Raw genomic sequence first — 26,592 nt, 5'->3', positions numbered from 1 at the left:
ATATAAACCATTCAGCAGACTACACATATTACCTATATTCTAGCTGAATGTAGCCACATACCAAAGCCAGATGAGAGCAGATCAAGCTGGGGCTCACAGAGGGATGGCACTGATTGGCTGAGCTCAATACTGCACAACTGAGGGGGGTGATTCATTCTGAAAGTGGAAGAAACAAATATCACTCAGTTTTAATTTACTTGCCAGCATCAAGTACACTATAAGTATTGTGTGAGGTAAGATGACCTCTGACCTCTTATTTAGAGGAAGGGTTTCATCCATGAAAGGTCCTGAAACTGCATCAACACCGAGACCTGTCTTAACATCTTCTTCTCCCTCTGGAAAAGAGTTGAAGTTTGTCTTTATCTTTTCCGCTCTTAATATGAATGGTGTGCAAATAAAATCCAGCACAAAGCTCACCTTCTGCCGAAAGAAGCAGCTCCACCAAAACATCTTTGTTGAAGTTGCTGAGGGACAGGGCGTCTGCGGCGCCCTCTGGTGTCACAATCATCTCAGGGCAATCTGGCAAGACACCAACCAATGAGGGGGGTCTGCTCTCCTCTTCTTCGCCGTCCCTGCTTTGGTTCTCACTGTCAGTGAGAAGAGAAGAGATCCTCTGCAGAGTCAAGGTGCTTTCATACACATATGGATGACCCCGTCTCACCAGAAACAAGGAAGAGGCCGAGGTGAAGGAGGAGACGGACTCAGAGCTCTGATCCTCTGAGGAGGAAATGTGCCTGTGTGTCTCACGTTGCCGCTGGGACAAGGACACACAATACAGGACATTATTTCAAAATCAGATGTTGTAAGAATCAATTATTTTTTTTAGCAGGAACAATGAAAATGTGTACATTATATAGAGGCCGTTCCTCCACTGGTTCATCTGCATGGGCTGTTTGCTCTGTTTGCTCTTCTACCATGTGCATTGGGGAGGGGCTGGGTGTGAGATGAAGCAGAGCCTGGGTTGATAGAGACATCTTTCTGCTGTTCGATTTTCTCTCGGCGTGCTCTAGCCACACCACCTCACTGGAATAAAGAACATAAGGAAATTACCTGTTGTGTTCTCTGGGGTACTGAACATATTTCAACATTTAATCATCCTCTTAGCCACATGCCAGCTACAACCTCGGTACCTTAGCTTGGGAGGGGGATCTCTCACTTCCATCACAGCCTTTCTGACTAGTCTGACAAGTTCCTCTGGAGACACTGCGTTCACTCTCTGAGCCTGATACAGTTTGGCAGACAGCGGGCAGGGTGGCCTTCCTCCTGAACAGTCTGTTGAAACAAAACTCACTCTTAATAACAATGCATTTTTATTCAGTCCTGATGCTGTTTAACAATCTCTGCCTTACCTTTTTTCATCAGTGGCAACTGTGACTCTGTTGTCTCAATCCCATCTACATTGTCTCCTTCACCCTGATATGAATGATGATGAGGATTTTTCACAAAAGAAAAAAGTCATTTCCAAAGCTGAATATCTGTGTTACATAGGTTTTGTTGTATTATAAGAGATTCACCCACATTATATCCTGCAGGAATGTACTTTAAAGCCTTTGTACACAGACCAAATCCATTACAAGCCTGCAAGAAGTACGTGACCATGTCATCTCTTTCTGTGTGGCCTCTCTTCAGCAGAGCCCAGGCTTCAGAAACACAACTGGAGACCAGACACATCGTCCACATCACACATTAAGATAATAAGGCAAATAATATATAATCTAAGATACAACAAGAAGGCCATAAGTGATACAGAATGTACCTGTTTTGAAGCAGTACATCTGCACAGAGCTTGGCATCATCAGTGCTCTCTATTGCAGGTCTGGTCCATTGGAGGTACCTTAATGCCAAGCGAGGCTGTTTCCTTGTCAGGAGACAATGGATGATGCACCGATGCTGCCAAGGGAGCCAGGGGACAGCAGCCCTGGGGCTCAGCAATAGCTCCATGGAGGTCTAGGCAGGGAGTAACATAACAAACATTACTTCTATAAGATTATTTGTTCCTTTAATTTAAATTGTTGTTTTGTCTATGAGCAGAAATCTTAATTATGTGGGATGAACAAAAACTCCTAGAAATGCTAATTGCTTTCATCATCAAAAAAAACACAAACTATTTCCACTAATTAAAGCGTTTCCTCAACGGAAATAAAGATCTGCTGTAGTTGAATCAATAATGAATGACACAATGGAGTTATTACATTAATCATATGCACTACTCAAGCGACCCATTAGTGTCCCCTGCAGACCACTATGGCCGCTTGAACAAGGACGCTAATGTGATCAACTGGATGGTTAACTGGTTAACTTACATGGTCATTAAAACGACTTAATCAAAATCAGAATCAGTCACTCAGCCGATGAATAAAATCAGCTTTGCTCCTTGGGTGTCTTGTGGTTACATACCCTGACATTTCCATGATCGAGCATCCAGAAGGCCCTGATTTGTTGAGAAAAGCTGGAAGGAATTGTGAAAGCATGGCAGAAAGATTGAAGGAGGTCATTTTTGCACTGTAGGAAATTCGCCATGTCCAGGATAAAGTACATGAGCTGCGACACATGGGTTAAAGAATTATATAACCTGAAAATAAGGTCTATCTCTAGGACAGAACAGAACAGAGCAGAGAGCGAGACATAGAGACGTACAATATGCTCTACAGAAAGCTTTGTTGATGCTGTATTGGAATGGATACAACTGCCTGGACTGACATGTTGTCAATACGAGGCACCAGCACGAGCTTCAGCAGGGCCTGCAGATTAGGAGGAGGATAGCACTGGTCTGTGCAGTCCTCAGAGGTCCAAATGCACCCGTGCTGTTTGTCCAGCTGAGTCACCATACCCTGTATGAAAGAGATCCATCTTTCCGTTCCTCCCTCCTCCCATCTGGTCAAATGAAAAGAAACAGAAAAGCAGCAGGGAAATAAAGAGAGAAACTTCAGCAGGAGAGAGATAGCTTTGAATGGTTTGAAATCCACCGGCATCAAGTCAAATCATCTAAATTACCCAAGTGTCACGAGATAAGCTTTCTGATGGCTGTGCTCCATTTCCCTCCACATCTGAGAGATACGCTTCACCTCGTGGGCCTCTGACAGCGACAGGAGAGAACAGAAACACATGTAAAAGTGTGATAACATTTAATCGTGCCTAATGCCTATATTATGGTGTGTGATGACATCTGTACCAGGGTATTTGGGCAGAAGCCCCATGATGCCCCACCACTGAACCAGCCGTCCCAGCCAGATGTGTTGCTTCAGAGCCCTGTGCTCTCGATTCCAGCAGGCACGTCTAACGTCTGAGGAGGCCCCTGTGTCCCTGCAGACCACACAAGGGTACCCCACACCTGCATGAAAGACATAGAAACTGAAGTTCCAGTAAGGGGTTACACATGTCAAAAATATGAATGGTTAGGATTGCAATTCTAAACCATCATGATGCCGTAGCTGTTCGCTGTATGTGTTCTGAAGAGTGTACCGTGCCAGAGGTGAGCTGAAGTGAGCTGCCGCCTCGCCCACTGGGCCAGCGTGAGCAGGTTCCTCAGTCTCTGGAGCAGCATGTGCACCCGAGTGAAAGAGCTCCGGTCCAGAAACATCCATAGACCTTGGCAACGACTGAAGCCTGCAGGAATAAATAAGACAAAACAGAGATGTAAAGATCCCACTTGCAAACTTGTAATTATATTAACCAGTTAATTAATATCATTGATACAGACATGTGAACTTACATAAGGTTAATAACTCCTTTTTAGCAAACTCTGACGTCCTCTGTACCCAGCAGCTAAAAGTCAGTAGGATTTCCTCCACGTCAACATCACCTTATTGGAGATAAAATGTTGAATCGAACATCAAATACTTTACAGATAACAAGTAGAGAGTAAAGGACGGAACCATAATTTCATGCTTTACAAATGCTCCTAATGTACCTTCAGCTGTAAGCGTCCGTAGCCAGCGGATGATGGCTCTGATGTTGTTGCTGGTCAATGCCTCAGACCATTGGCCTTCTGAAGCAAACATGATGCCTCTTGTCATCAGTTCGTGTTGTGGACTCAAGGTATCATTACTGAAAAATATTGTTGATGCCTATGGTTCATTATAGCAACAAAAAAAAAGGTTGTTTATGAAAACATCTATGATTTACTTTATGCACTGTATACTAGGTGATTCAACCAAGGCTCATGCAGTGTATGTCAATGAGAGGTAAAATCACTTGTGCACTTAAGCCTGGAAAACCTCTCAGACATGTTTCCATAATTAGATAAATGGATTGTGCGAGAACATATTAGCAGTATGATCATTATTTTGAAGACCCCCTATAGAGAAATTCATAAAGACTTCTTGGATTCTCAGTACTTACTTAGAGACGTGGTGTAGTTGTCCATAGTAGCTCGGTTAATCTTCATTCTTGGTCTGTGCAGAGGTGAGTGTGTCTGCCTTGTGGATTTGCTGACTGGTCCGGTGGCTACAGTAACGTTCTCTTCTTACACAAGCTACTTTGGTACATGTTAATCCACTAATCTCACTCTCAGTTAACATTTCATTGGCTGATTTGCAGCGTGGCTGTTGAGTGTATATTTATGTGTGCGCAAGTGTGTGTTGAAATGAATGTTGGAGACAGAGTAGGTAAGACCAGCAGGGGTGAGATGATAGCTGGGGGTGAAAATTGACTTCTTAAGTGACAGAAGGAAGAAAACTTAACCTGATCTCCACTGCTTATATCTTTCAGGCATTTGGCACTTTCAGCCACACCCTGGTCAGTGATGTCAGGAGAACTTTTTTCAATTTGGCAAAAACACCTGCTGTGACATCACTTGTTGGGGCGTGGCCATCGGTGTGACTATTTTTATGGCAAAAATGCCAAACATTTATTGTTTTTAGTTTTTTTTATTTGTTTATGTGATAATTAACTTAATTATAACCTGTTGCCTAAACAAAACAAAGCATTTCAAAGATATTACTGAAGAGTGTGGGAAATTACAGCAGCCTTTTTCATACATTGAATAAACACAACACTAAATAAATTATTAAAAAAATTGTTAGATGCAGCCCTACTGGAAAGTTTCCACCAGTCAAGTGCAGTGTAGCAGCAGTTTTTTCTTATAGAACTGTGTCAGTGTGCATTAAGCCTTAGCTTACCCTTTTTGACCTGTTTACTCCTCCAGATCCTGTGTGTGGTGTTCACAAAAAGCATCACATGGCAACACATGATAGTATTTAAGTTTTACCACTTAAAAAAATTAAAAAATTCTTTCTGTGTGCATAAAGTATTTTTTCATTACAAGCCATCTTAATCAAATCATATACTCATGGTGATGCTGCATAGATTAAAATTAAAATATCACTACTTTTGACTCAAATGAAAACAAACACACACACACACACACACACACACACACACACACAAATTCACACACAATGGCCGTCAGCCATTACTTTCACAGTTCCGGGACAGTCGGATTTGCATAGGTGGCAGAAGGTGGGTCCAAATCCCTCGTGGGGCCCAGGCCTGATTAATGATTAAAGGGGATTAGGAGGAGGGTCAGGACTTGGTTACTAGTCTCACTCTGATGCTGCTGTGGCTGCCTCCATACTATCTGTGTCACTACGGCCACTCTACTCTCTCAGGACTAAATCTGAGGATGTCAGCAAGAAAAGAAACTGAAAATGAGAAAATGATGAATGATGGGAATGATGACATATTTTCAAGGTGAATGCTGACTAGGCTAAGGTAGGTGCAGTGGATTTCTTGGATTTAGTTTTTCATCGTGTCAGCTATTTCTGACATTTTCTTTTAGGGAACTTTCTCTAGACAGAAATGCAAGAATCACTGGATTAAAGGAAGGAAGGTTTTATGTTTTTTCAACTGCGTTATAGGCTGTTGAACCGTTCGTCTCACATGTAGATTATTTCCTGTTTGTATACAACTGATGACGTGTCATTGCATTTCGTCTCATCAGTGTTTCCCATTTCAAGAAATTGTGCCTTTAATGTGACAATATTTTTTTCACCACTGTAGCCTCGCGGAGCTGTCAGCACCTACTTTACAACCATAATGCAGCGTCCACACGATATTGATCATGACTACCAGGCTAAGCTGCTTATGAGAGGACCTTCAGAGAACTGTACAACCAATCCCCCACCCGTTGGTCCCCGGCACCCCCTGGAGGATAACCTGTTCCTCTCCCCTGATCTACCTGTGGCCCACCCTTAATCCTCCCCCTCTCCCCGACTTAAAAGAAAAACTGACAGCGGATAAATACACGATGGCGGTCTTGAGGGTGAAGTTCACCAAGACCAAGAGGGACAAGTTGGCCCAGGTGCTGTGGATCCTCAACTGGATCTCAGTGGTGACAGGGGCCATCCTGTTCAGCCTCGGCCTCTTCCTCAAGGTTGAGATCAACAAGCGAGGGGAGTTGATGGCTGAGAGGGACATCCAGTATGTGCCCAATATGCTTATAGCCGTGGGCCTCATCGCCTGTGCCATCAACTTCCTGGGTGGGAAGATCTGTTACGACTGTGTGGACACCACCAAGTTCTTGCGCTGGAAGCTGATCATGCTGCCCTACATTATATGCACCTTCTTCTTCACCTTCTGTGTGCTGGTGGGGGCTCTGATGTGTTACAGCATGCGTGGGGAGCTGGAGGAGTCTCTGAACCTGGGGCTGACAGAGGCCATGAGGTTCTACAAGGACACGGACACACCAGGACGATGTTTCCTGAAGCGCACTCTGGACATGCTGCAGATAGACTTCCAGTGCTGTGGCAACAACGGCTATAAAGACTGGTTCCAAATCCAGTGGATCAGCAACCGTTACCTGGACATGTCTCAAAAAGAGGTGGTGGAGTAAGTGCAACCTGGAACTGAATGTGTAAAGATTATAAAATGACATGAAAAAGGACTGTACAGACATTACTGACAGGAAAAAAATTTGTTTCATCCTTAATAAGGATTTCATTCTTAGTAACTAACAGAAGCGAAGCATAAAAACATTTCAGATAGTATAATCTAATAATAATTTTAACAATAATAGTAGAATTATACATTTCCAGATTCATGGAAAACATAACACAGTTAAGACTATTCCTGCCACTCTCTATTTTAGAATAAAAAGATACTAAATGAAGGATCACCATGAATTAGAATATTATGAAATGGGCCAACTTTATGACACATTTTATATTTTTTAACTTAATGTGCAGTTAAGCGAAGGGGAGACAACTGTTGATAGAAATTATCACTAATATCTATAAATATATGTTTCTCATGTGTGACATATTGGTGGTTGACTGACGGGGAAAATCAACTAGTACTAGTGGCAGGGTTGTTGCCTCCTGCGTGTTTCTGAGCACACTATTGGATGTCCCCTGCTCTCTTTAAAAAGTCAAACTACCCTTTCTTTTCACAATGAAAAAATGTATATATCTCCACCTTTTTTAATCTTCTCTCCTCCACTAATCACTTTCGTACAGTCCCTCACAATGACAAGCTAAGATCTAATTTTTGCACCAAATCCATAAACACAGACTCTCAACTTTTCCTTCTTTTCCCTGCTGTCTAGTCGCTTAAGGAGTAACGTGGAGGGGAAGTACCTGATGGATGGAGTCCCCTTCAGCTGCTGCAACGTCAACTCCCCCCGGCCCTGCATCCAGCAGCAGATCACCAATAACACAGCCCACTTCAACTACGAGCACCAGACGGAGGAGCTGAACCTGTGGATGAAAGGGTGTCGGCAGGCGCTGCTGGAGCACTACAACTACATCATGCAGTCCATCGGCCTCGCGGTCCTCATCACCTGGCTGTTTGAGGTGAGAAAATACAAGTTGGTACCGACAGAAGGTCATAACGGTGAACTTAAAGGGGAACTCAACTAAAATTTACAAGGTGTGTTTGAAGGTGGTGGGAGGCACTACTGCATATGTGAGAAAAATGAAGCTTTTTGTGGCTCCAGAGAGAGCTGCACAAAGCCTGGTTAATTACCTCAAGTGATGTCACTTGAGTCAGTTGGTGCTGAAGACTACAAGTTTGAAAATGAGAAAAAATTCTGTTGGTATGGAGCTAAAGTTACCAGAGTTACCAGAGATAACTTAGTGCAGGTGTCACGTCAGCCTTTGCATTAACACTTGTATCCACTTCACACACTTGCAGTAATAATCCTTGCGTATTATCTCTGGGTCATCCATGTGGCACTTAAAGTGGATTCTCCTATTGTCCTCTACTCTGTTGCATTGGTTTCCTAAGAAACTGCCACAGACCTGCAGATAAAAAACATATACAATATTAGATCATGCAATATGTTGGAAAAAAGATGACTTATTTGAATTTTAATATCATGATTTTTGCTCATGTTTTTGTTTGATCCTCTACATCTTGTTTCAGCTGTCAGTGTTGACAGGAGTCCGTTACCTCCAAACCTCCCTGGAAAACGTGCTGAGGCAGGGAGATCCCAACTCCGAGTCCGACGGCTGGCTGCTGGAAAACAGCTTCATGGAAACAGCCCGCACCAACCTGAACATCATCAAGAGCCTCGGCAAGAGCAATCAGATAGACACAGCCAACAATGGGGACCCCAACATTGATGTCCCCTCCACCTCCAAAGCACACTATGGGCCAGACAACGTGCCACCGAAGCAGATACCTGAAGCCAGTTGACCTTTCTCCAATAAAAAAGCCCTCAGTGAACAGCATCGCTGAAGGCCAGACTACTTAGAGTCAAGAATTACAGCTGAGAACTACCTGTGCAAAGGTGTTTGTATGTGAGGAAGATGAAATACAGTGTGGGAAATATCACACAATACATGATCCACTGACAATGCCTGTTTTTTCAACCATAAACCACCATCACATAAATGTACACATTTTACAATACATCTGTACACAACCGTACTATAGTCTGTTGTTTACAAATGACGTTGTTGCCTGTGTGTTGTGGTTTTGCAACACGTACTAAAAAGCTTTATACACCTGTTGGTTGCAAGACTGGAATCAAAATGATGATGACTAAGTAGTGATGAAGGTCCAAAATGGCACGTATTTGTTTTTGTTTCGTTTTTTTTAATTTGTTGCCTGATTTCACTTGAACATGTAAGAAATTACAGTCAAGAATTTATAGTTATTATAGCAGGAATTTTTAGTGTTTAGTTAAATTTCACACATAAAGCATTGAGTGATTGCGCCTCAGATTAAATAGGCCTTGTAGGACCTGGAAGAGCATGATGATGAATTTTACATTAGTTATGTTTATTATACACTAATAGTATAATTTTTCGATTCCTTTCTGTGCATTTCCATTGGCAAATGTAATTCAAATTCTTTATAGCAATCGTAATTGCACCAAGGGTAGTAAACAATCTAATAAGTATATTATGTTCTCGCTTTCACATTAGTTAAAAGCACTTAACCAAACAGAAATCTACAAGTAATTTATAACAGATAAAGTTCCTAGAAGGTTCAAGCTGTCACTTCAATGAATCTGATGTGCCTCAGCAGTGCCACCATGGTCTAATTGTCTAATGAAAACACTTTTCGCTGGGATGAGCTACCAAAAGCTTGAAAATAAACCTTTTGAGCTGGCTTTGGAATGGTTTTACTGTCTGTCATTGTCTTATGAGGATTTCAGACCAGTTCATTGCAGACTGGGCTTCTTTGTGTGTCTTTATTGGCTGGTGGCAGGGCCTTCTTAAAGTAAGAACTGAGACATTGCTGAGGTGAAGCATGTGAGTTAGTAATGCTGCAGTTCTGTCTATAAGATGTTAACGTGTTAATCATCTGGGGATCCCACATGATATACAAGACAATATTAATGATGAAGAATTTCTCATTCATTTATTCTGTATGCGAGCAAGACAAGAGGGAATTCAATGTCAAACATCCTGCGTTGGGGTTCCTCCTTTTATACTGGTTTGCAGCCATTTACATTTTAGATAATAGAAATTATAACATCATTGCACTCTGATTGATTCAGGGCACAGGAACAGTCCATCTATAGATAGGCTAGTGTCTTTATTTCCACAGCCTGGAAGTCTCATGAAATACAGTCAAACAACACAAAAAGGAAAAAAGGATATATTCACACAACTTTTCCTGAATGGGAAGAGAAATAATGAATGAACCTACTGAAATGATACCATACTAGATTGCTTTCAATAAAATGTACATTTCTCTCTTAAATAGAATATTGCAATAGGTTTTTTTTTTGTTTTTTGTTTTTTTTTACTTATTTTGGTTTTTAAGTAAATAAAAACCACATGGAGAAATGTGACCAATAATCTGTTTGACAGTGGTCCCTTCAATAGGTTTTAACTATTACAAACATCATACAGTAAATATGTGATCATTATAATCAGTTTGGCTTAGGGTTTTCGTAAAATGGTGTCCTATAATATCATAGTATACTGGAAATATTTTCATACAATTCACTCCCTGATTCTTAAGGTTAGTGAGATCTTTTTTGACGAATTAATATTTCAATCAAAATATGGTTGAATATGCCATTCACAAAGCTTTAACATCTGCTTATCAATAAATGTATCCATATCAGGAAATCATGAAAGTAGGTAACTGCATACTTCTAAGAGCATTGAATCTGTTTAAACAAAACTTTGAAAATAATGTATATTCTATAAAGGTTTTATCCATAATATATGTCTATATGAGTAAAGGTGACAGTAGGTTATGGCGGACCATCTACATAATTGATGGGCAAAAACCAAAATGTGTGGGAAGACTGAACAAGCCTACACATTTCCAAATGAATGTACCCTCCAAAAGAGCATAATTCAATATTATAACTTATAACAGACCTTTTGTAACAGAAGAGAATGCAAAAAATTCACAGCATTACTCAGGAGAAAAATCAAATACATAAACTGATAACAGATGTTTGTCTTTATTTGAATGAGTCTCTTTGCAAATAACATTACTCGAGGAGAAACTCATTCTCACGGCAGACAATCAAATTAAAACAAGGCGACTTGGGTTTCCACATTATCCATCAGCCTCCATTACTCATCCTCCTCTTTCTCTTGTGACTGTCCCGCCTCTCTGGACTCCAGCAGGGGTTTTATCAGGGAGAGATTGGCTGCTCAGTCCTCCTTTGATTGTAGGAGGGTTGTTTGTTTGCGCGTGTGCGCTGTCACATGTGTGTGTCTATGTGTGTCTGAGTGACTGTCTGCAGTGTGTTGTGTGTGTGTGTACAAATATGTTTTCACACATAAGTATCACATAATCATTATCATCGACAACATAGTTTACCAGTAAAAGCCACATAGTTGTGTGTGCCTCTACCACACGCACCGTGGGCCTGACTTGACATTGTTGTGTGTGTGTGTGTGTGTGTGTGTGTGTGTGTGTGTGTGTGTAAGCTCGCCTCAGGAACACTGGAGCAGACTGTGCTCTATGGCTGTGCTCTTTATTTCCCAGCCACCACAGCTGGAGCAATCATCACAACATCTGCCACTCAAAGGCAAACATCACGTTGACCACCTCCAGGCTGCGGGCGATTTCCTCCAAGATGCAGTGCTGCTGCCACAGCTGGTTCAGCTTCCTGTAGCGCTCTGGGCACAGGTGCAATGGATTGCCCCTTCTAGAAATTAAAACACAGACAACCTAAATGATTCAAGGGTTTGTCCAAAAGAACACAAAATATATTTAATGGGACAAAATGACTGTTTTTTTTTTTGTTAGTTATACATTTTCAGTAACAGTATTCTTGGATGATGTCACAATCTGCGCTATGGATGTATTTAAAGTATCGAAAGAAGTGCTCATTATGCCCCTGTGCTCATTATGACATTAAATATTGTATTGCTAGTACTGATGCATTCATATGAAGGAGGTATTGTAACTAAGTAAAATGTTATGAACTGGTTTGTTTATCTAGAACGATGCTTCATAGGTTATAAGGTCATCATATGTTTTGTATGTAAAATCTTAATCCTCAAACTAACCAGTACCTATAATAGTCATATACATGCAGTGGAGCCAAAAGTTAAATATTTCCTTTTGAAAGATTGTGATATAGAGGTATATAACAGAAACACTAAAGTTCTTCAGACAACTGCAACTCTAACACTCACTATCTGCAGGTGGAGGAAGTATTAAAATTGCAGCAACTACGTTTTCTCATTTTGCCTGTCGGAGGCAACATTGACGTATCTACAATTCTGAGCTAAAAGTAATAACAATGCAGCAATGGTTCTTACACCAGGTGAGGATCAGTCTCCCCATAATCATCCAGGTAAGGAGCAGGGTATGTGCTCCCTCGAGTCTTACTGGCCATCAGAATAATTTCACACTCCCTTATCCTGTCAACATGAAATGATATAGCACATGTCATGCAAGACAGAATGACATCAAATAAAATCAAAGTCAAATAATTAAGTTAAAAAAATATTTTTGAACTGACAAAAAAAAAATCTCAAAAGCCCAGGATTGATGACTCACCTGAGGAACATGCCCACACCAGCTCCACAGGTAGCAGCGTGGGCGGTGCAGGCTCCCACATCTTCCCCATCCAGCTGACTGAGACAGCAGGAGCTCTGAGAGCAAAGCATGGCCCCACAAAACAGGCACAGGGTCGGGTGCTTCCTCTCATCATCTGTAGACTTGGGACACCTGAGGACAAAGTGCAGAGGAGACAAGCGGGTTGATCATCTACGGCAGATTTTCCTCTAACAGATGGTGAATGAACTGACTTAAATTCCCCTCTTACTGAAAATGACTGGCTTGATTGAGGAGAGCACTGTAATCCTCAGGAAGATCAATCAGACGATTCCTTCCCCTGGGGTATCTGGAGAAAGAGTTTATTCATCAATTATAAGGACTTGCTTTTATTACAAAATAGAAGTGGGGCTGAATTAATACAAAAGCCAAAAGTCTACCTGACTGTCTGGATTTTGCCTTTCAGGGCTTTGGTTATAGCTGGGCTCCCACACCACCTATGAAAGAAAAAATATTGTCATAAAACTGCTCCCCTTTTCAGCAAATACAAAAACATCATTGATCAGATACATTAACCGTGCCTTGATGTTGATCACCTACCTCTGCATCAGTGGATTAACAGTGTCTCTGTGCTCCTGGAAGAGCTGGAACACATTGGAGGGTAGTGCCAGGTAACTGCATAGTGCCTCCATCTGTCCTTGAGAGGTAACTGCAATAGGCAAAAAACATCAGCTTGAGTTCATGTATCATCACAGACTGTACATTATGATGATAAAATACTTTGTTTTGACCTACCAGAAGTACTAAAAAGCTCCTCTGGAGGATGAACACCAGTAAGGCAATTGAAAAAGAGAGCAGCACAGCGCAGGAAAGGTTCAATTCCTCTCCTCACTCTTTCTGCCACAGAGCTGCCAGACACATCTGGAACCAGCCTGACGAGGAAAACACAGAACAATCGGTCAAACAAGCTGAAGACAACAGCGAACAAAGGAGCAATGTCTGCTCCCACTGAGTGGGAATTTGTTTCGGTTACAAACAGGCAAGGCTGATTCTTGTCAGGTTTTATTATGAAGCAGGCTGAATTATCGAATTTTTGTAGGTAAAAGCTGAGAATATGATTCACTGAAAAAAGAGGCGTAACTTCGACCCCAAATGGACAGCATTAGTAATGGTAAAGGTTTAAAAATGTTTAATTTTTCTTTTCCTCATTAAGAAGTGAAATTTAGAGTCTGAATGAGAGAAAGAATGACAGACATTCATGTCTGCTATGAACTAAGGGTTTTCAAAAGGACAATTTTCTCCTGATTGTAGGGAAGAGAAACAGTCAAACTGAACTTCCAGGAAATCTAGCTTGTAATTTGTAACAGTAGCTTCAATAGCTTTGTTTTCTGTCATTCATTAGGGGAGAGAGTGCACCTTATAAACTTTCATCATGGAGATTTTACATGCTGGTCCACTCTAAGCTTAATGCCACTGTCCAAATAAACTGAAATGAAATTGTACAAGCAATTCAAATAATTCACAGATCTCGTACTAATTTATACTTATTTTCTTAACCATATACGTTTGTCAAACTAAAAACAAAAATTCTGCTTGTGTACAGTATTTTGGCAGATAAAAAAAAATTGAATATGTACCTTCCAGTGTGTTGTGACACCGTATTGTAGAGCTCTGCTGCTGCTCTCACCTCCTCTGTCTCCTCTCCACCAGCTACTGGACTGAAATCTGCACAGAAATGAATCATGAATCATCATAATCATCCTCATTATTATACAGCATTCTGACGTAGTTCAGAAAATGGTAGTAGGACTGTTAGTAGTAGTGGTATTGTTCGACCAGATTGTATGGTTGAGGTTGTTTCTGTTCGTACCTGTAGAGGACAGGAGGACCTGTAGTATGTGTGCCATGGTGACCAGATGCAAGATGTGCAGGTGGTTGTAGGCAGAGCTGACAGCAGACGGCTGTAAGTCTACAGCCTCCTCCTGGTACAGTGAGGGTATAGACAACACCAACCCCACCTGACAAAACACACATCCGTTACATACACTATTATAAGGTTCTCACATACAGAGTCTTTATTTGGATAAACTTTTTTTAAATTTATAGTAAAAACTGAAAAAAAATTTCAAAATGAAAACCCTATCATGATGTTTCATCATCAACTTCCATCACTGAGAGCATGAATGCATACATATCATTAATAATAGTAACATGTACTAAATGTAATGTGAGATGAGGTCGAGCACATAACTGAGCAGTTCCCTTTATAGGAGACCTACCAGAAGATGGAAGAAGTCCACCTCAAGGAGGGACGGGGTGTTTTTTCTGCTCATGACCGGCAGCAAGACTGGGAAGAGAGACCACAGTTTTAACAACTGGGACAAGTCTATAGTCATAACCATTTGATACATACATTGAGAGTTGATTTGAGTGTGCTTAGATGGACCACCTACCCCCCAGCATGTCTGTGAAGTGCCTTTGGATTACAGCCTGAGAGCTCTTAAGTCTCTGGGAAGCTGAAAACTGAACTATTGCCTTTAGACCTGCAAGCTAAAATAGAGGAGAATTTCACAAACATGATCATTATTTGCTAATATGTGACAGTCGTTCAGTTCAGTTGTCGGTATGTGGCATCAAACCTGTCTGTTTTGTAAGGACCCGAAGAGCGATTTCTCCCCTTCCTGCAATATGTTTTCTGTGGAGACATAGAAATGGGAATTTAGGTATTACAAAAAGAAAAAGGGACAAAGGGATAGTGAGACGCTGAAAAGGCCAATTTTTTACCTATGGCCTGAATAGTGAAGGCACATGTGTTCCAGGCCATGAGGGGCACACGAGGACACAGCTCATTGGGCGCCGTCTGCAGTCCCACCCTGTGGACCGTGGTGGCGCACACAACCAGCATCTCTGCTATGCTGTCTGAGAACTTTCTCCTACATACAACAAGCAGCAGAAAATTCAGAACTGGAAACACAGATACTTGAGTTATAGTCAGGAACTGACAGTTTCACTCACGGTTCTTGTACTCCATAGCTGAGAATGGATCTAAAGTCTGGCTGGCCCTCTCCACACAGAGCCATCGCGTCCCCATCAGCACTATTGCCCTCTGTGTTGCAATCTGCAAGAGAGAAAATGAAAACCATCAATTATCTCAGGTTACATGATTTTTTTTACCAGAGTCTCACACATTACAAACAAATAGGCATAATGACATTTGATGGTACTCTGATAAATAATTACTGAAGCAGTAGAAGTGATTAAACCAAATAGCAAAGTTATCGAGCGGTATCTGAACCTGAAACATCCAACACACAACACCAATGCCATGTACGGCAATGCCTTTTCCTTTGCCACTGCTGTTCACCCAGATGACAAGATGCAATTACTGTATGCTCAGTATGTCTTCTTACCATTATCCTGAGTGACTGACTTGAGTCCTTTAATCCTAGCAGAGAGGATCTGGATCCAGCGAGGCATGGTTAAATGCTGTCCAATTATCTCTGCATTCTCACTACACGTAGGACATAGACACTTAAATTACTTCTGAACATTTGTACAACCAACAGTCCGTTACAGATTGGCCTGAAGAAGGTGGAATGGACTTACTAGTTAAACATTAGTGGTTCCAACGGGATGAGAGGGACAACAGTATTGCACAGAGACTTGCACAGGGGACACAGGTACTCCCCATTCTCCAGGTCAATGATCAGCTCAGCGTGGAGACGGTTCCTGGTCGTATTCTGGACTGCCTCAAAATATCTGAAAAATGCAGAGAATAACACGTAATTGGCAAATTAACTGTCAATGCTGCGTTCTAGTGGACTACATAAAATATCAGAAGAGTACTGTCAAAATGGTAAAAATGGCCAAATTTGTTCTTGTAATGACTCACTTCTGCCAACATGTGGCATGCATGACATGTCCGCAGCTGCCAGTGTGGGTCCCCACTGCCAGTTCAGGCGGCATGAGGAGGGGATATGATGTCCCTGGCCCTTTAAGGGATAAATACAATGAACATATGAGTCATATGAATCTGATACAGACTTTTACCCATGAACCTGTAGCTGCCACTAGTTAAATGAAAGGTTTGCTGAATGGAGACTGACCATCTGCTCTGTTGGTCAGTATCTTTCCTCTGCACTGTGTCAGCACTGTGGACCTCTGGACACACGCAGTCAGTACCATGGCTGGAGCCTGAGCCACTACCTCCTGCTCCTCCTGGCAAAGAATACAGGTCAGCACCTCCCTCTCAGCCGGGGTTGACCCTCGGTGGGGCCCAACGGCTACACACAGCTCCCTCTGCTCCATGGCACAGCTAGAGAAATAAACAGAAACAGAATTAATGGAATTAATTTCATATAGATCTTCACCTCTAGTCTTCAAAACAAACCCATAGTGTTGTTGCAATGGCTCTGCTCACCTATCACTTGTTGTAACAGGCTCTCCCTGTGTCCCACTGTCAGGCATGTTGTCGTACAGCATCTTGTTTGACTCAATGAAGTTCTTCTGCATTGCTGACATTTGGGCCATAATCTTCTGACGGTGGAGTTTGGCTGCCTCTGCCTTCCTTTTCCGCTCGGCTTTTTCTTTGTCCTGAGCGCTCTGGACCAATCAAAAACAAGTCAGAGGACAGGATTTCTCAGTATCATGAATGCAGTTGAGTTTCTGAAATGTTGAGTGTCTTGTTTAAACACAGAGAATCTGGTGTTTCATTGTATTGCTTCATGAGTAAGACTTTGATCAGTGAAGATTTATCATTATTATTATCATTATTATTATTAATATTATTATTATTAATCAAAACAATGATATTATTATTATTATTATTTGTCTCTAAGGAAGAATATTCACTAACAGGTGGCAACATAAATGTATATATATTACATGAAATTGCAAATGTTTCACAATTATCATTCATTGTTTTGTTTTGTTTTTTTACCTCTTCTGGCTTGGTTGTCTCCACACTCATGGAAGCTGTTGGACTGGACTTCTCTCTAAGGCACTTGACAATCTCAAACATCTAGAAGAAAAACATTGCAAAATAAATGTCAGTCCAAAAAGCTGATAATTAATATTTAATGATACATATATATATATATATGACAAAAATATCCTACCTGTAGGACCCATTTCACCATGTCTTTCTGAGCTTCAAGGGAAGGAAGAGCCTTAATTTTCGACAACAAGAGGAACACTGACTTGCCATGCTCTGAACCAATCCCTGGAAGAGAACAAGAGACATTCATCCCACAAAAATCCCAGAATCTAGCAATTACATTCGAGAACTATGATAACTGGTTTTTACTCACTGCGAGCCTTAAGGCTGAAATCAAAGGTCACTTCTTCTACAGTCCTGTCCTCAAGCTGTGTTTTCTCTTCAAGCAATGCCTGACCAATCAGGTGCAGGGCCTGTGTGGTAAAGGTATGCGTGTTATTACAAGTCTTCCTGAGAGACAAACAGTAAAGTAGAGCAGGGTAAAGGCTGTAAAGTTGGATGTCATGTGTACCCTCTGGATCATGGCTTCTGTCCAGTGAGTTGCCTGGTCCTCTGCAGCTCTCTGGAGGACGCGTCTCAGGATGTGGATGATAATGTCACAGCAGAACAGACGCACTATGTTGGAGAAAGCCGGGCAGAAGGCTGGGGGCACCGGAGGACGAAGAGCTGGGAACAAAATAACAAACAAAAGGAATGTCATTAGAGCTGATTCATTACAAACCAGAGTGGAGAATTTCATCACACCAAGGAGCAAGACAGAGGCCTGTGCAGAACAAAGATGTTGGTCACCTTTATCATTGCCCTCCTGAGACCTCCTCTTCTTCTGAGACTCTTCTGCCTACAACAAGTGAAAAATAAGAATGAACTGATGGATATTGAACAGAAGTTGTGACAATTAAATGTAAGACTGGTGATGACACATTGCGTTACCTTGCTATGCTGGGATCTGGAATAATGGTAGAAGAAAGGGTTGAATTCTACCAGACGCTCTTTTTTTACTTCATATAGTCCGTGTCCTGATACTCCTGGTTTCCTAAAAGCAGAAGACACAGATTAAACCCACGCAAACATTATTGTCAAGATAACACTCATGACTTGTTTCACGGTCTTTACATACTTGAAGGTGGAAACTTTGGTAATGACTGTCTCCAGGCCTGTTTCATGGCTTTCCTACAAAGAAAACATTTGATATTAGTTTGTAATTGTCCTTCTCGAATGAAAACTCATCATTTAGAGATATGTCATCACACAACTTACATTCTCTGGCAGGCCTTTGACCAGACTGCTATGAGCCATGGGCTCAATGCACAACAGGTGGACAACCTCCCTCATTGTCACATCCTCTCTGGTCACCTGACTGATCCCCGGGACATAGCGCTCACCTGGAAACACAACGCTGATGAGACACTACAGTGTGGTTCATATTTCACTCAGTTACCATGTATGATTAGTAGAATTTGACACTGCACCAACGATGATGATCAGGAGGTACAGCATCTCTTCTGTCAGTCGATTCCACTGGGTCAGCTCGTCCTGTAAAATTAGTTGCATTTCATTAATAAGGGCAACATTTGACGGTACAAGTTTTTTTTTCTGAATAAATATTGAGGTGTTACTTACCTGGTCCTTGCTTGAACAACTCCCATTAAAATAATCAAAGAGCTCGAATCTCAACAAGATGAGCATGAGGAAGTGGTTGGGGTCCATTTTTGAAGCAGTTATCTATAAAAAAAAAAAAAAATTGTGGTGAGGGTCACATGTCACCATATTGCGTTTGTACATATTCAAAAACTGTGAAGTGCAATAGCAGGAGAAAATGATTGCCACCAACCTGAAGCATGAGGATGTCCTTGTCATACATCTCTTCCCTGCATTTCACATCCTGGTAGTAGTAGACCTGATCATGTGAAACAACAATTACTTTAGTTGTAATTTATCAACTGAAGAAATAATAACAGAAAGCAGAATGAAAATAACACCTTGTGCATCCAAAGAAAGTAGCATACCTGGCTGACCAATGAAAGCCCATTTCTCCGCCACATTTCGGCTGAGACCTGAGCAGCCAGCACCACACAGCGTAGAGGATGCTCCGCCAGCTGCATGTAGTCATAACTCTCCTGCAACAGAGGGAAAAATATTATTCTCTTATGTCAGCAGTGACAATTAATACTATTCATTCAATGCTGTAGGTGCTGTCACTTACAGGATTGTCCAAATGTTCAATTGCCCCTGTTTTGCACAGAAGTACATACAGGCCTGTGGATCAGAATATACAGAGTAGTAAGTTCACAGTTTACAGAAATAATACGAATAATTTACTGAGTCTACAATATTAGTTCTCCTACCAGCCAGAAGCCTGGAGATGGGCAGATGTATGCTGACAGGCTCCTGAGACACTTTGTACGGACGAACATGGAGGATGTGCTTGCACATGTAGTAGTCAGTGGCCTCCTTTCTGAAGGACTGATTATTGCACTGCATCAGGAATTCGTGACACTCTTTAAATGTGAGCAGCAAGATCTCGTCCTGAAGGGGCAGACATAAGCTTGTAAGGGGGTTTGATGGTTACAATCCCTTCAGCTGTGGGATAACTTTATCGTTTGATGTACAAATAACACAACAACTCACATCAGAGGAACACCAGTCCTGAAACATAGCAAGAATATGGCGCAGCTGGATCTGAAGAGAAAAGCCGGCTTCCCATTCTGGTTCTACTGCGATGTGTTGTCCAAACTGGCGCTTCACCTCCTCCATACCCTGATAAGGAAAGTGAAAGAGAAAGGGTCACCATAACTTGATGTTTTTTGCTATTACATGTTAGAAGAATGAATCAGGGTCTGGACAATCATTACCTGCATGCATTTGAGAAGCCCAAGAAAGACTTTGAATCCCTCTAAGAACTGTCTCCGCAGCTCTTCAGTCCATATTGAGGGTTTACTGATCAGAATATACCTGAGAGAGACAGAGGTTACATCTTTGACAGATGAAGATCAAGAAAGTTAAGATTAAATAATTAGTTAAAACTCCAGCCTGTTTAATCACCTGAGGTCGTGGAAGATGACCTGGATGCGTGAGAACTTGTCTGAGTTGTAACCCAGGAAGAAGAAACGATTGCTGTCATCCAGATGTTCATGCAGCAATTCCATAACGGTATCAACTACCACCTTAATGACATTTCCTTCTTCAATCAACTGTCTGGCCTAGAGAAGAGATCGATGTTAAGTGATGGTACAGACACAAACTGTCTTCACAAAGAAGTAAAAATATTAATGATGTGCCATACTAACACTATAATACAGTATCCACATATATGGGAAACAAGACTTACCAGTGTGGGTACAGTGAAGATCTGAACAGACAGAGCAGTGATGGATATGCTCCTCTCATGGTCATCATGGATGAAGTCCTTCTGTAGCTGCTTATAGTGCTGAAAAGACAAAGATGGGAAATATATTAATTTAAGTATTAAAAACTGAGAAAAGGTTTTTAAAGTATTGATTTTTTTTTTTACCTTTGTAAACTCAATTGCAAAAAGCCTCTTAGACTCTGTCTCCATTAGCATGCTACAGAAAATCAGATCATGTACTATCTTGCGAGCTCCTTTAGAAAACAAGAATAAAATGTCACGTTAGTGTCATAAGGAACTGAGTTTAGATTAATCTACTACAATCAAAGATCAACTTGCCTTTGTACATCTTGGCATCGTGCAGCATGAGTCTGCTGATGAGACAAGGATGGTCTCCATCTGTGTTTGGCTCGAGTGCCACCTGACAGAAGGCCTGCCTGAAGCCAGCTGCACAAAGAAACACGCGCGGTACACAGTCACATAACATTCAAGGTAATATGTACAACTTAACAGTAAGGTGTAGATATGTGTAACATGGTGTTGACAACGATGGCAGCACCTGAGTAACTGATGATCTTTTGGAACCAGGAGCCGAGCCGCAGAGCAAAGGTCTGATGAGCCATTACTGCTGCGTGAAGGATCTCCACACGCAGAGGCTGCAGGGAAATGTGCTCAGAGTTGGACTGCAAAAAAGCAGTGAAAGAGTTATAGTTCATCGAGATGTGCAAAACTGTACAATGATCTCAGGTTCAAGGGTAAAGATCATCAATTTCTAAATGAATGTTTAAATAGGTGTAGAGTCAGTGGCTGGTAATTACCCTGATAAGGTCTTTTGCTTGCTGGCAGGAACGAAGGGGTCCTCTCTTTACTGCACGCCGACCCTGTGCAACAGTGAAGAATAATACATAGTAGGGTAATCTGCAAGTGATAGGATGAGTGCAATTATGGGAACTGATTCAAATTAATTTCCTTTTGATAGTAGTGTAAAGAAAACAGATAAAACCAAAAGTACCTCTTTATCAATAAGTGCTGTGTGTGTCTGTGCTTCAGCCTGATCACAGTTAACAGAACGCTGCAGGGTGTAGATCACATGGTCGTACGAGTGGTGCTCATCATTGTACAGTACACAGTAGTATGCATTGTCTTTTTGTCTGCATGGATGGAGAAATACACTGTTAAAGGAAAGCTTTGCATATGGATCTATGCATTTGCATGGGATCTAACAGGCCATACCGGGGCTGGAGTTCAGCTGATAGGTCAAAGCTCTCCTCCCACACCAAGAAATCTGTGACGTAGTGCAGCAGAACCCGGAGCAGCTTCTCAGCACGCTCATATAACTCAGGCTCCAACGCACACTCATCCTGCACAAAATGAGAGAATAACACAGGACTCACATTGTTGAACATTCTCAGGAGGTGTCTTGTTCCAGAAATAACATACTTGAAATACTGTCTTTGACATATCAGGAACATTTCTCACATTTTCGAACAACAAATTGTTAGTTGTTAGTGACATCAATACTGAACCTGGAGTGATGTTTCTGTAAGTTAAATTTCATAGTGTATTTCTTAATACAGTAACTTTCCAAGATGAGGACAAAAAAGCATCTTCAACACAAATATGCATCATTACAGAAACTGGAGCCAATCTGACATGGAAAAAGCTTTCTGTAATAACATTTACTAATTCTCGACTTCCTGTGTAACCAGTAGTAACTCTATAATGTGACAGGAAACTGGTCTAAATATTTTGCTTAATATGAGTAAAACAGACAGCTGGCCTGGTGACATTAATCAAATCCCCTGAGAACAAACATTCTACATAGCAGCCAAGTATTTCATACAAATGCCTGACAGTTAACATACAAACTAAACAAAACATACAGTGAGTCTGTGTATTTACACCAGACTCATCGTCACACCGCTGTGTGAGAACAAGCGCTGGAATCTACCGCGATCTAAACTAGAAGTGAGTGGTCTGAAACAGCATGATGGGTTTTCATGTTCAGTGTGGAGATACTATTATGGTCATGTGATGTGTCACTGCTTGTTAAGCATAGGTTTAGATCTGATGTAGAAAACACAAAGCAACCTGCCAGAGATGGGCCAGTGATATCTCTGTTAATAGAAGCACCTGCTGTTTATGGAAAAAGGAACAGAGCCATCAAGCTGCATGTCCGCTCAAAGCCCCCCCAAGCACGATCTTATCAGAGGAAAGCCCAAACACTGTGTTCAGCAAAGAAAGGCCAGACAAACAACTGCTGAAAAACCAATCATCACGATGTGTCCCAGCAGCAGTGAGGTGTAAACTGAATTCATCCTTGCACAATTCAGCAGGATTTAAGCTACTGAAGAAAGGCTGCTTTCAACCAGTCTCACCCACAACTCTTTTCCTCGAGGTTACTCACACTCAATCACCCTCCCAAATCTCTTAACCTAGTTATAAATTTTCTCAATTGGTGCAGTGCTTTTCTTTCTCATTTCCGGAGCCAAAGCCACAGCCAAGAGAGCAGCATCCACGACTAAGATGGGAAAATAAGCATTCCGGGGTACATTGACACAGAATGGGACAAGTACGCCCCTCCCACATCCCTCTTTCCGCTCTATTATGTAACTCACCGTTACCATGGCAGTGGCTGCCCCTGGGTCGTGTTTGGAGCAACAGGGGCCGATCTTCCAAGCTTCTACATCCCCACAATCACAGAACCCCCCGCCTGATGACGCGTGCATCTGGGAAAAAACGCACATACTGTACTGTCACTGTCAGCAATTAAGTTATACAACTGCTGTAGTTGTGGGAATGCAATATTGTGCAATTTGGCCTATAATGATTTAGAAATAATCAAACATTGATCTTGGTGCATCTAAAATATGTTGTCGTTTCCCCAAAGTTTAAGAGGCATGCATGAGGCTAATCAAGTTGGCATTATAACACACTGTGCACAGAAGTGAATCACAGAGCCCATACAAGGGAAAGGTAAGGATGCATCAGTATGCGTGGGCCCATACAGAAATATCAGATCTCAGAACAGAAATCCAATGCTGAGCAATTTTCTATTCAACTCATTCCTAATTATTCAAGGGGAGACAAGCTGACTCATTCATGTACTCAAATAAAACATGTTAAATAAGATTTCATTAAAGATGGAAAAATACATGTATTGACACCAACCTTGTAACGATGGCTTTTGTGCACACTATCCTGGAAGCAATCCATGCACAGGACACAAGTGGGATCTATAGCACAATCCCTGCAATAAGTACAAAGGGACTGGTTACCTGATTGAGCAAATGTCAAGTAAAATGTATTATCTGAGGTTAAAGATGCCACTCTAATTATCTAAACTATAGCTGGTTGCCATCGTACCAAACTGCACACTGAGCTCTCCTAGACTTTTTCAGTGTAAACATCCACAGTGTAAACTTGATGAGCATGTGAACTTTATTTGTATTTTGTGTTGATACTGACTCACTCGCCATTGGCTGTATATTATATTGATTATATTTTCATAGAATTTATTTCAGACAATGGCAAACATATACTTGTCCCATTATATATTAAATGTTCCTGTTTATAGTGTCTCTATGTGTTTATTGTAATAACAACCTTGAGTTTATTTGAGGTAACATGCACACAGAAACTGAGACCCTTTAATTTTATTCCTCAAGTTATTTTAAAGTTACTCATCACTGTTATGTTAAAGTATATTTTTTGTATTCGTCAAGTTATTAAGATTTTTTGTCCTAAAGCATATCGACACCCAGGGGTGCCATGTTGCAAAACTAACAAACAAGCAGATGTATACATTTATGTGAGTGATATGGAATTTCACATCATTAAGGTCCACTCACGCACTGTCCCATATTGAAACCTGAAACCTGAGAGAGTCTACTCATTAACTATTCATTTCTAACACTTAGCCTAAATACTGTGGTGTTGATGTGTAATTAGATAATTGTAGAGCTAAAACCTATTGAGGCCAAACTATTCTCACTAGAAGCATTTAATGATATCAAATAGCCTCCATGTAAATATGTTCCTGTCTTAGAATGCTGTAGCTTTATAACTCATCCAGTATAACCACAGAGTCTATTGGGGGTGAGTGTTATAGGCTTCAAATATTTTTTATAGATTCCTATTTCATGCTTAATTTCTAGTAACAATGAAAACAATAATTTTTGACGTACATCTCAACATTGATCAGCCAGTACTCAAAATTACTAACAAGATGAAATAAATATTTAGTATTTTATCATAACTACTATTACTATTGTGGTTACAACTTATTTATTACAGAGCATCAGAGGGTCTACTCAGACCTGCAGGAGTAGACAGTCTCTCCCTCTTTGAAGACTCGTCCACAGAGCTGGGAGGAGGTGCTACCCTGTTTGAGCTTCTCCAGACCCTCCTGAGGATCTTCTCCAAACAAGAAACACTCCAAGGGATAGAGGAGTCGGCTCTGCATGAGATCCTCTTCCTCCTGAGGGCTGAACTCTTTCCTCAGGCAGAAGATCTGAGGCACCTGCTCCTTCAGGTAGCGGAGCAGCTCCGCCCTGCTGTCTGCAGCCTCCAGCCATTTCTGCAGGACGACAGAGAAGAGCATGACTTGTTTATCAGTGACTCACATATCCACCAACTGACACACAACCACATAGATTAGCCACTATTCTCATTGATGTGCTGATAAATATTTACCTTTAGCAATACATCATCATGTTCACTGATCAATTGAAACTTATAATATTGGTATAAGTGTATGTGAAAATATACGCATCAAGTCAATTTCCCCACGAGTGCCAAAGTGTAAATAATAAACGTTGATAAAACCATATCTAGATAAGTCAGTTTCACTTTCAATATAACGTTGGACCATATTTTATGACTGACACAACGCAACAAGAGTTTGAGGGCCGAAAAGTTGGAGCCATGATGATGAAAAATTTTTTAAACTCACAGCCAACTCATGTTCAACTCATGCTGAGGCGCTTTGGACAAAAGCGACCACCAAAATACCACCGGATGGAGATTGACACACTTCGGGGAACGCTACCACATTTTCCCCGACTGCCTTGTCAACTAAGATACGTGCTGACTCCAAAGCCAGGGGCAAACACTCACTGTTGGTGAGCAGTACATATTGTAGCATTTGCAGATACATTTTAACCATTTAGATAGCTAGCACAGGAGCTAGCTAGCCACGACTGCTAGCTTGGTCAGTATTACATCCTTTGACTGCGCCATCAACCCGTATTGTACAAAGGAACTAACACATTATACTTTAGCATTTTGTCCCTAAGCCACAGTAAACACTGTCAGCTGTATTAGCACTTTAAAAATCTTACCTTGCTGAGCTCCAGTCCGTCTGGGGATTTCTCACCCTCCGCCATATTCCATTTGCCGTAAAGAAGGTGTCGCTAGGAGACTATTCCCCTTGTAATCAAAGCCTTTTGCGACGCTATTAGACCATAATTGAAATAGTCAGGCATATTTATGTGTAGGTAAGCGCTCACACTTTAGTCTGTTGATCAAATAAGACACTTATTTGATAATCTGTCCGTTTTTTTCTATTAGGAAGATGTCTCTTGTCAAAATAAACATTTTATAAACAAAAAAAAAATCTCTGTATCGCCCTCTGGTGATACAAGGTGGTACGATTTAAGTTTTTGGATCAGTGTTTCCATCTATAGTAGTTACATTGCTCTGTATGTCCCTGTTAGACAGTGATTTCAATGATAACATTTGTATAAATGTATAAATCCGTCAATGGAGTTTTGAATGGAGATGGCGCTGATGTGGAACCCAGTCACTAGATGGCGCTGGTCGCGAT

General features: G+C 41.3%; 2 protein-coding genes and 1 long non-coding RNA gene across 3 annotated transcripts; 1 reads left to right on the top strand and 2 right to left on the bottom strand.

Annotated features, from left to right (window-relative positions):
- Positions 1 to 2,762: 2,762 nt before the first annotated feature.
- Positions 2,763 to 3,319, bottom strand: LOC111226182. The gene is made up of 3 exons (XR_002665292.1): positions 3,173 to 3,319; positions 2,995 to 3,076; positions 2,763 to 2,874 (listed from the first exon to the last, which is right to left on the bottom strand). It is a non-coding gene; the product is annotated as an uncharacterized LOC111226182 (long non-coding RNA).
- A 2,240-nt stretch (positions 3,320 to 5,559) lies between these two features.
- On the top strand, positions 5,560 to 11,126 carry LOC111226184 (photoreceptor outer segment membrane glycoprotein 2-like). Its single transcript, XM_022751292.1, has 4 exons — positions 5,560 to 5,712; positions 6,001 to 6,828; positions 7,544 to 7,790; positions 8,362 to 11,126. Exons 2-4 carry the CDS (start codon positions 6,248 to 6,250, stop codon positions 8,632 to 8,634), a joined length of 1,101 nt encoding a protein of 366 aa, XP_022607013.1. The 5' UTR covers positions 5,560 to 5,712; positions 6,001 to 6,247; the 3' UTR covers positions 8,635 to 11,126.
- Positions 11,127 to 11,302: 176 nt separating this feature from the next.
- ubr1 (ubiquitin protein ligase E3 component n-recognin 1) lies at positions 11,303 to 26,152 on the bottom strand. Its single transcript, XM_022750670.1, has 47 exons — positions 26,108 to 26,152; positions 25,085 to 25,344; positions 23,937 to 24,015; positions 23,384 to 23,494; positions 21,999 to 22,126; positions 21,778 to 21,916; positions 21,584 to 21,646; positions 21,325 to 21,448; positions 21,105 to 21,212; positions 20,931 to 21,019; positions 20,748 to 20,846; positions 20,462 to 20,619; positions 20,272 to 20,371; positions 20,048 to 20,176; positions 19,765 to 19,945; positions 19,623 to 19,675; positions 19,426 to 19,536; positions 19,251 to 19,316; positions 19,040 to 19,141; positions 18,889 to 18,952; positions 18,677 to 18,801; positions 18,537 to 18,589; positions 18,350 to 18,452; positions 18,209 to 18,257; positions 17,931 to 18,085; positions 17,733 to 17,832; positions 17,541 to 17,644; positions 17,363 to 17,443; positions 16,844 to 17,025; positions 16,530 to 16,738; positions 16,316 to 16,415; positions 16,030 to 16,182; positions 15,834 to 15,934; positions 15,439 to 15,541; positions 15,208 to 15,356; positions 15,063 to 15,118; positions 14,877 to 14,973; positions 14,703 to 14,770; positions 14,294 to 14,441; positions 14,061 to 14,148; positions 13,219 to 13,355; positions 13,024 to 13,132; positions 12,864 to 12,920; positions 12,695 to 12,772; positions 12,427 to 12,597; positions 12,186 to 12,287; positions 11,303 to 11,566 (listed from the first exon to the last, which is right to left on the bottom strand). Exons 1-47 carry the CDS (start codon positions 26,150 to 26,152, stop codon positions 11,425 to 11,427), a joined length of 5,229 nt encoding a protein of 1,742 aa, XP_022606391.1. The 3' UTR covers positions 11,303 to 11,424.
- Positions 26,153 to 26,592: the final 440 nt, after the last annotated feature.

Source organism: Seriola dumerili, unplaced genomic scaffold, assembly GCF_002260705.1.
Source record: "Seriola dumerili isolate Sdu_G_001 unplaced genomic scaffold, Sdu_1.0 BDQW01000149.1, whole genome shotgun sequence".
Classification (NCBI taxonomy): domain Eukaryota; kingdom Metazoa; phylum Chordata; class Actinopteri; order Carangiformes; family Carangidae; genus Seriola; species Seriola dumerili.
This window is presented reverse-complemented; position numbering and strand designations above follow the sequence as displayed.

Excerpts from the sequence above, each read along its gene's own strand:
- LOC111226184 (XM_022751292.1), top strand. The coding sequence starts at position 6,248 with ATGGCGGTCTTGAGGGTGAAGTTCACCAAGACCAAGAGGGACAAGTTG. Across the intron at positions 6,829-7,543 it reads TCTCAAAAAGAGGTGGTGGA|TCGCTTAAGGAGTAACGTGG; the intron begins GTAAGTGCAACC and ends CCTGCTGTCTAG. Across the intron at positions 7,791-8,361 it reads TCATCACCTGGCTGTTTGAG|CTGTCAGTGTTGACAGGAGT; the intron begins GTGAGAAAATAC and ends ATCTTGTTTCAG.
- ubr1 (XM_022750670.1), bottom strand. The coding sequence starts at position 26,152 with ATGGCGGAGGGTGAGAAATCCCCAGACGGACTGGAGCTCAGCAAG. Across the intron at positions 19,676-19,764 it reads CATCTCCAGGCTTCTGGCTG|GCCTGTATGTACTTCTGTGC; the intron begins GTAGGAGAACTA and ends TCTGATCCACAG. Across the intron at positions 13,133-13,218 it reads GGAGCTTTTTAGTACTTCTG|TTACCTCTCAAGGACAGATG; the intron begins GTAGGTCAAAAC and ends TGCCTATTGCAG.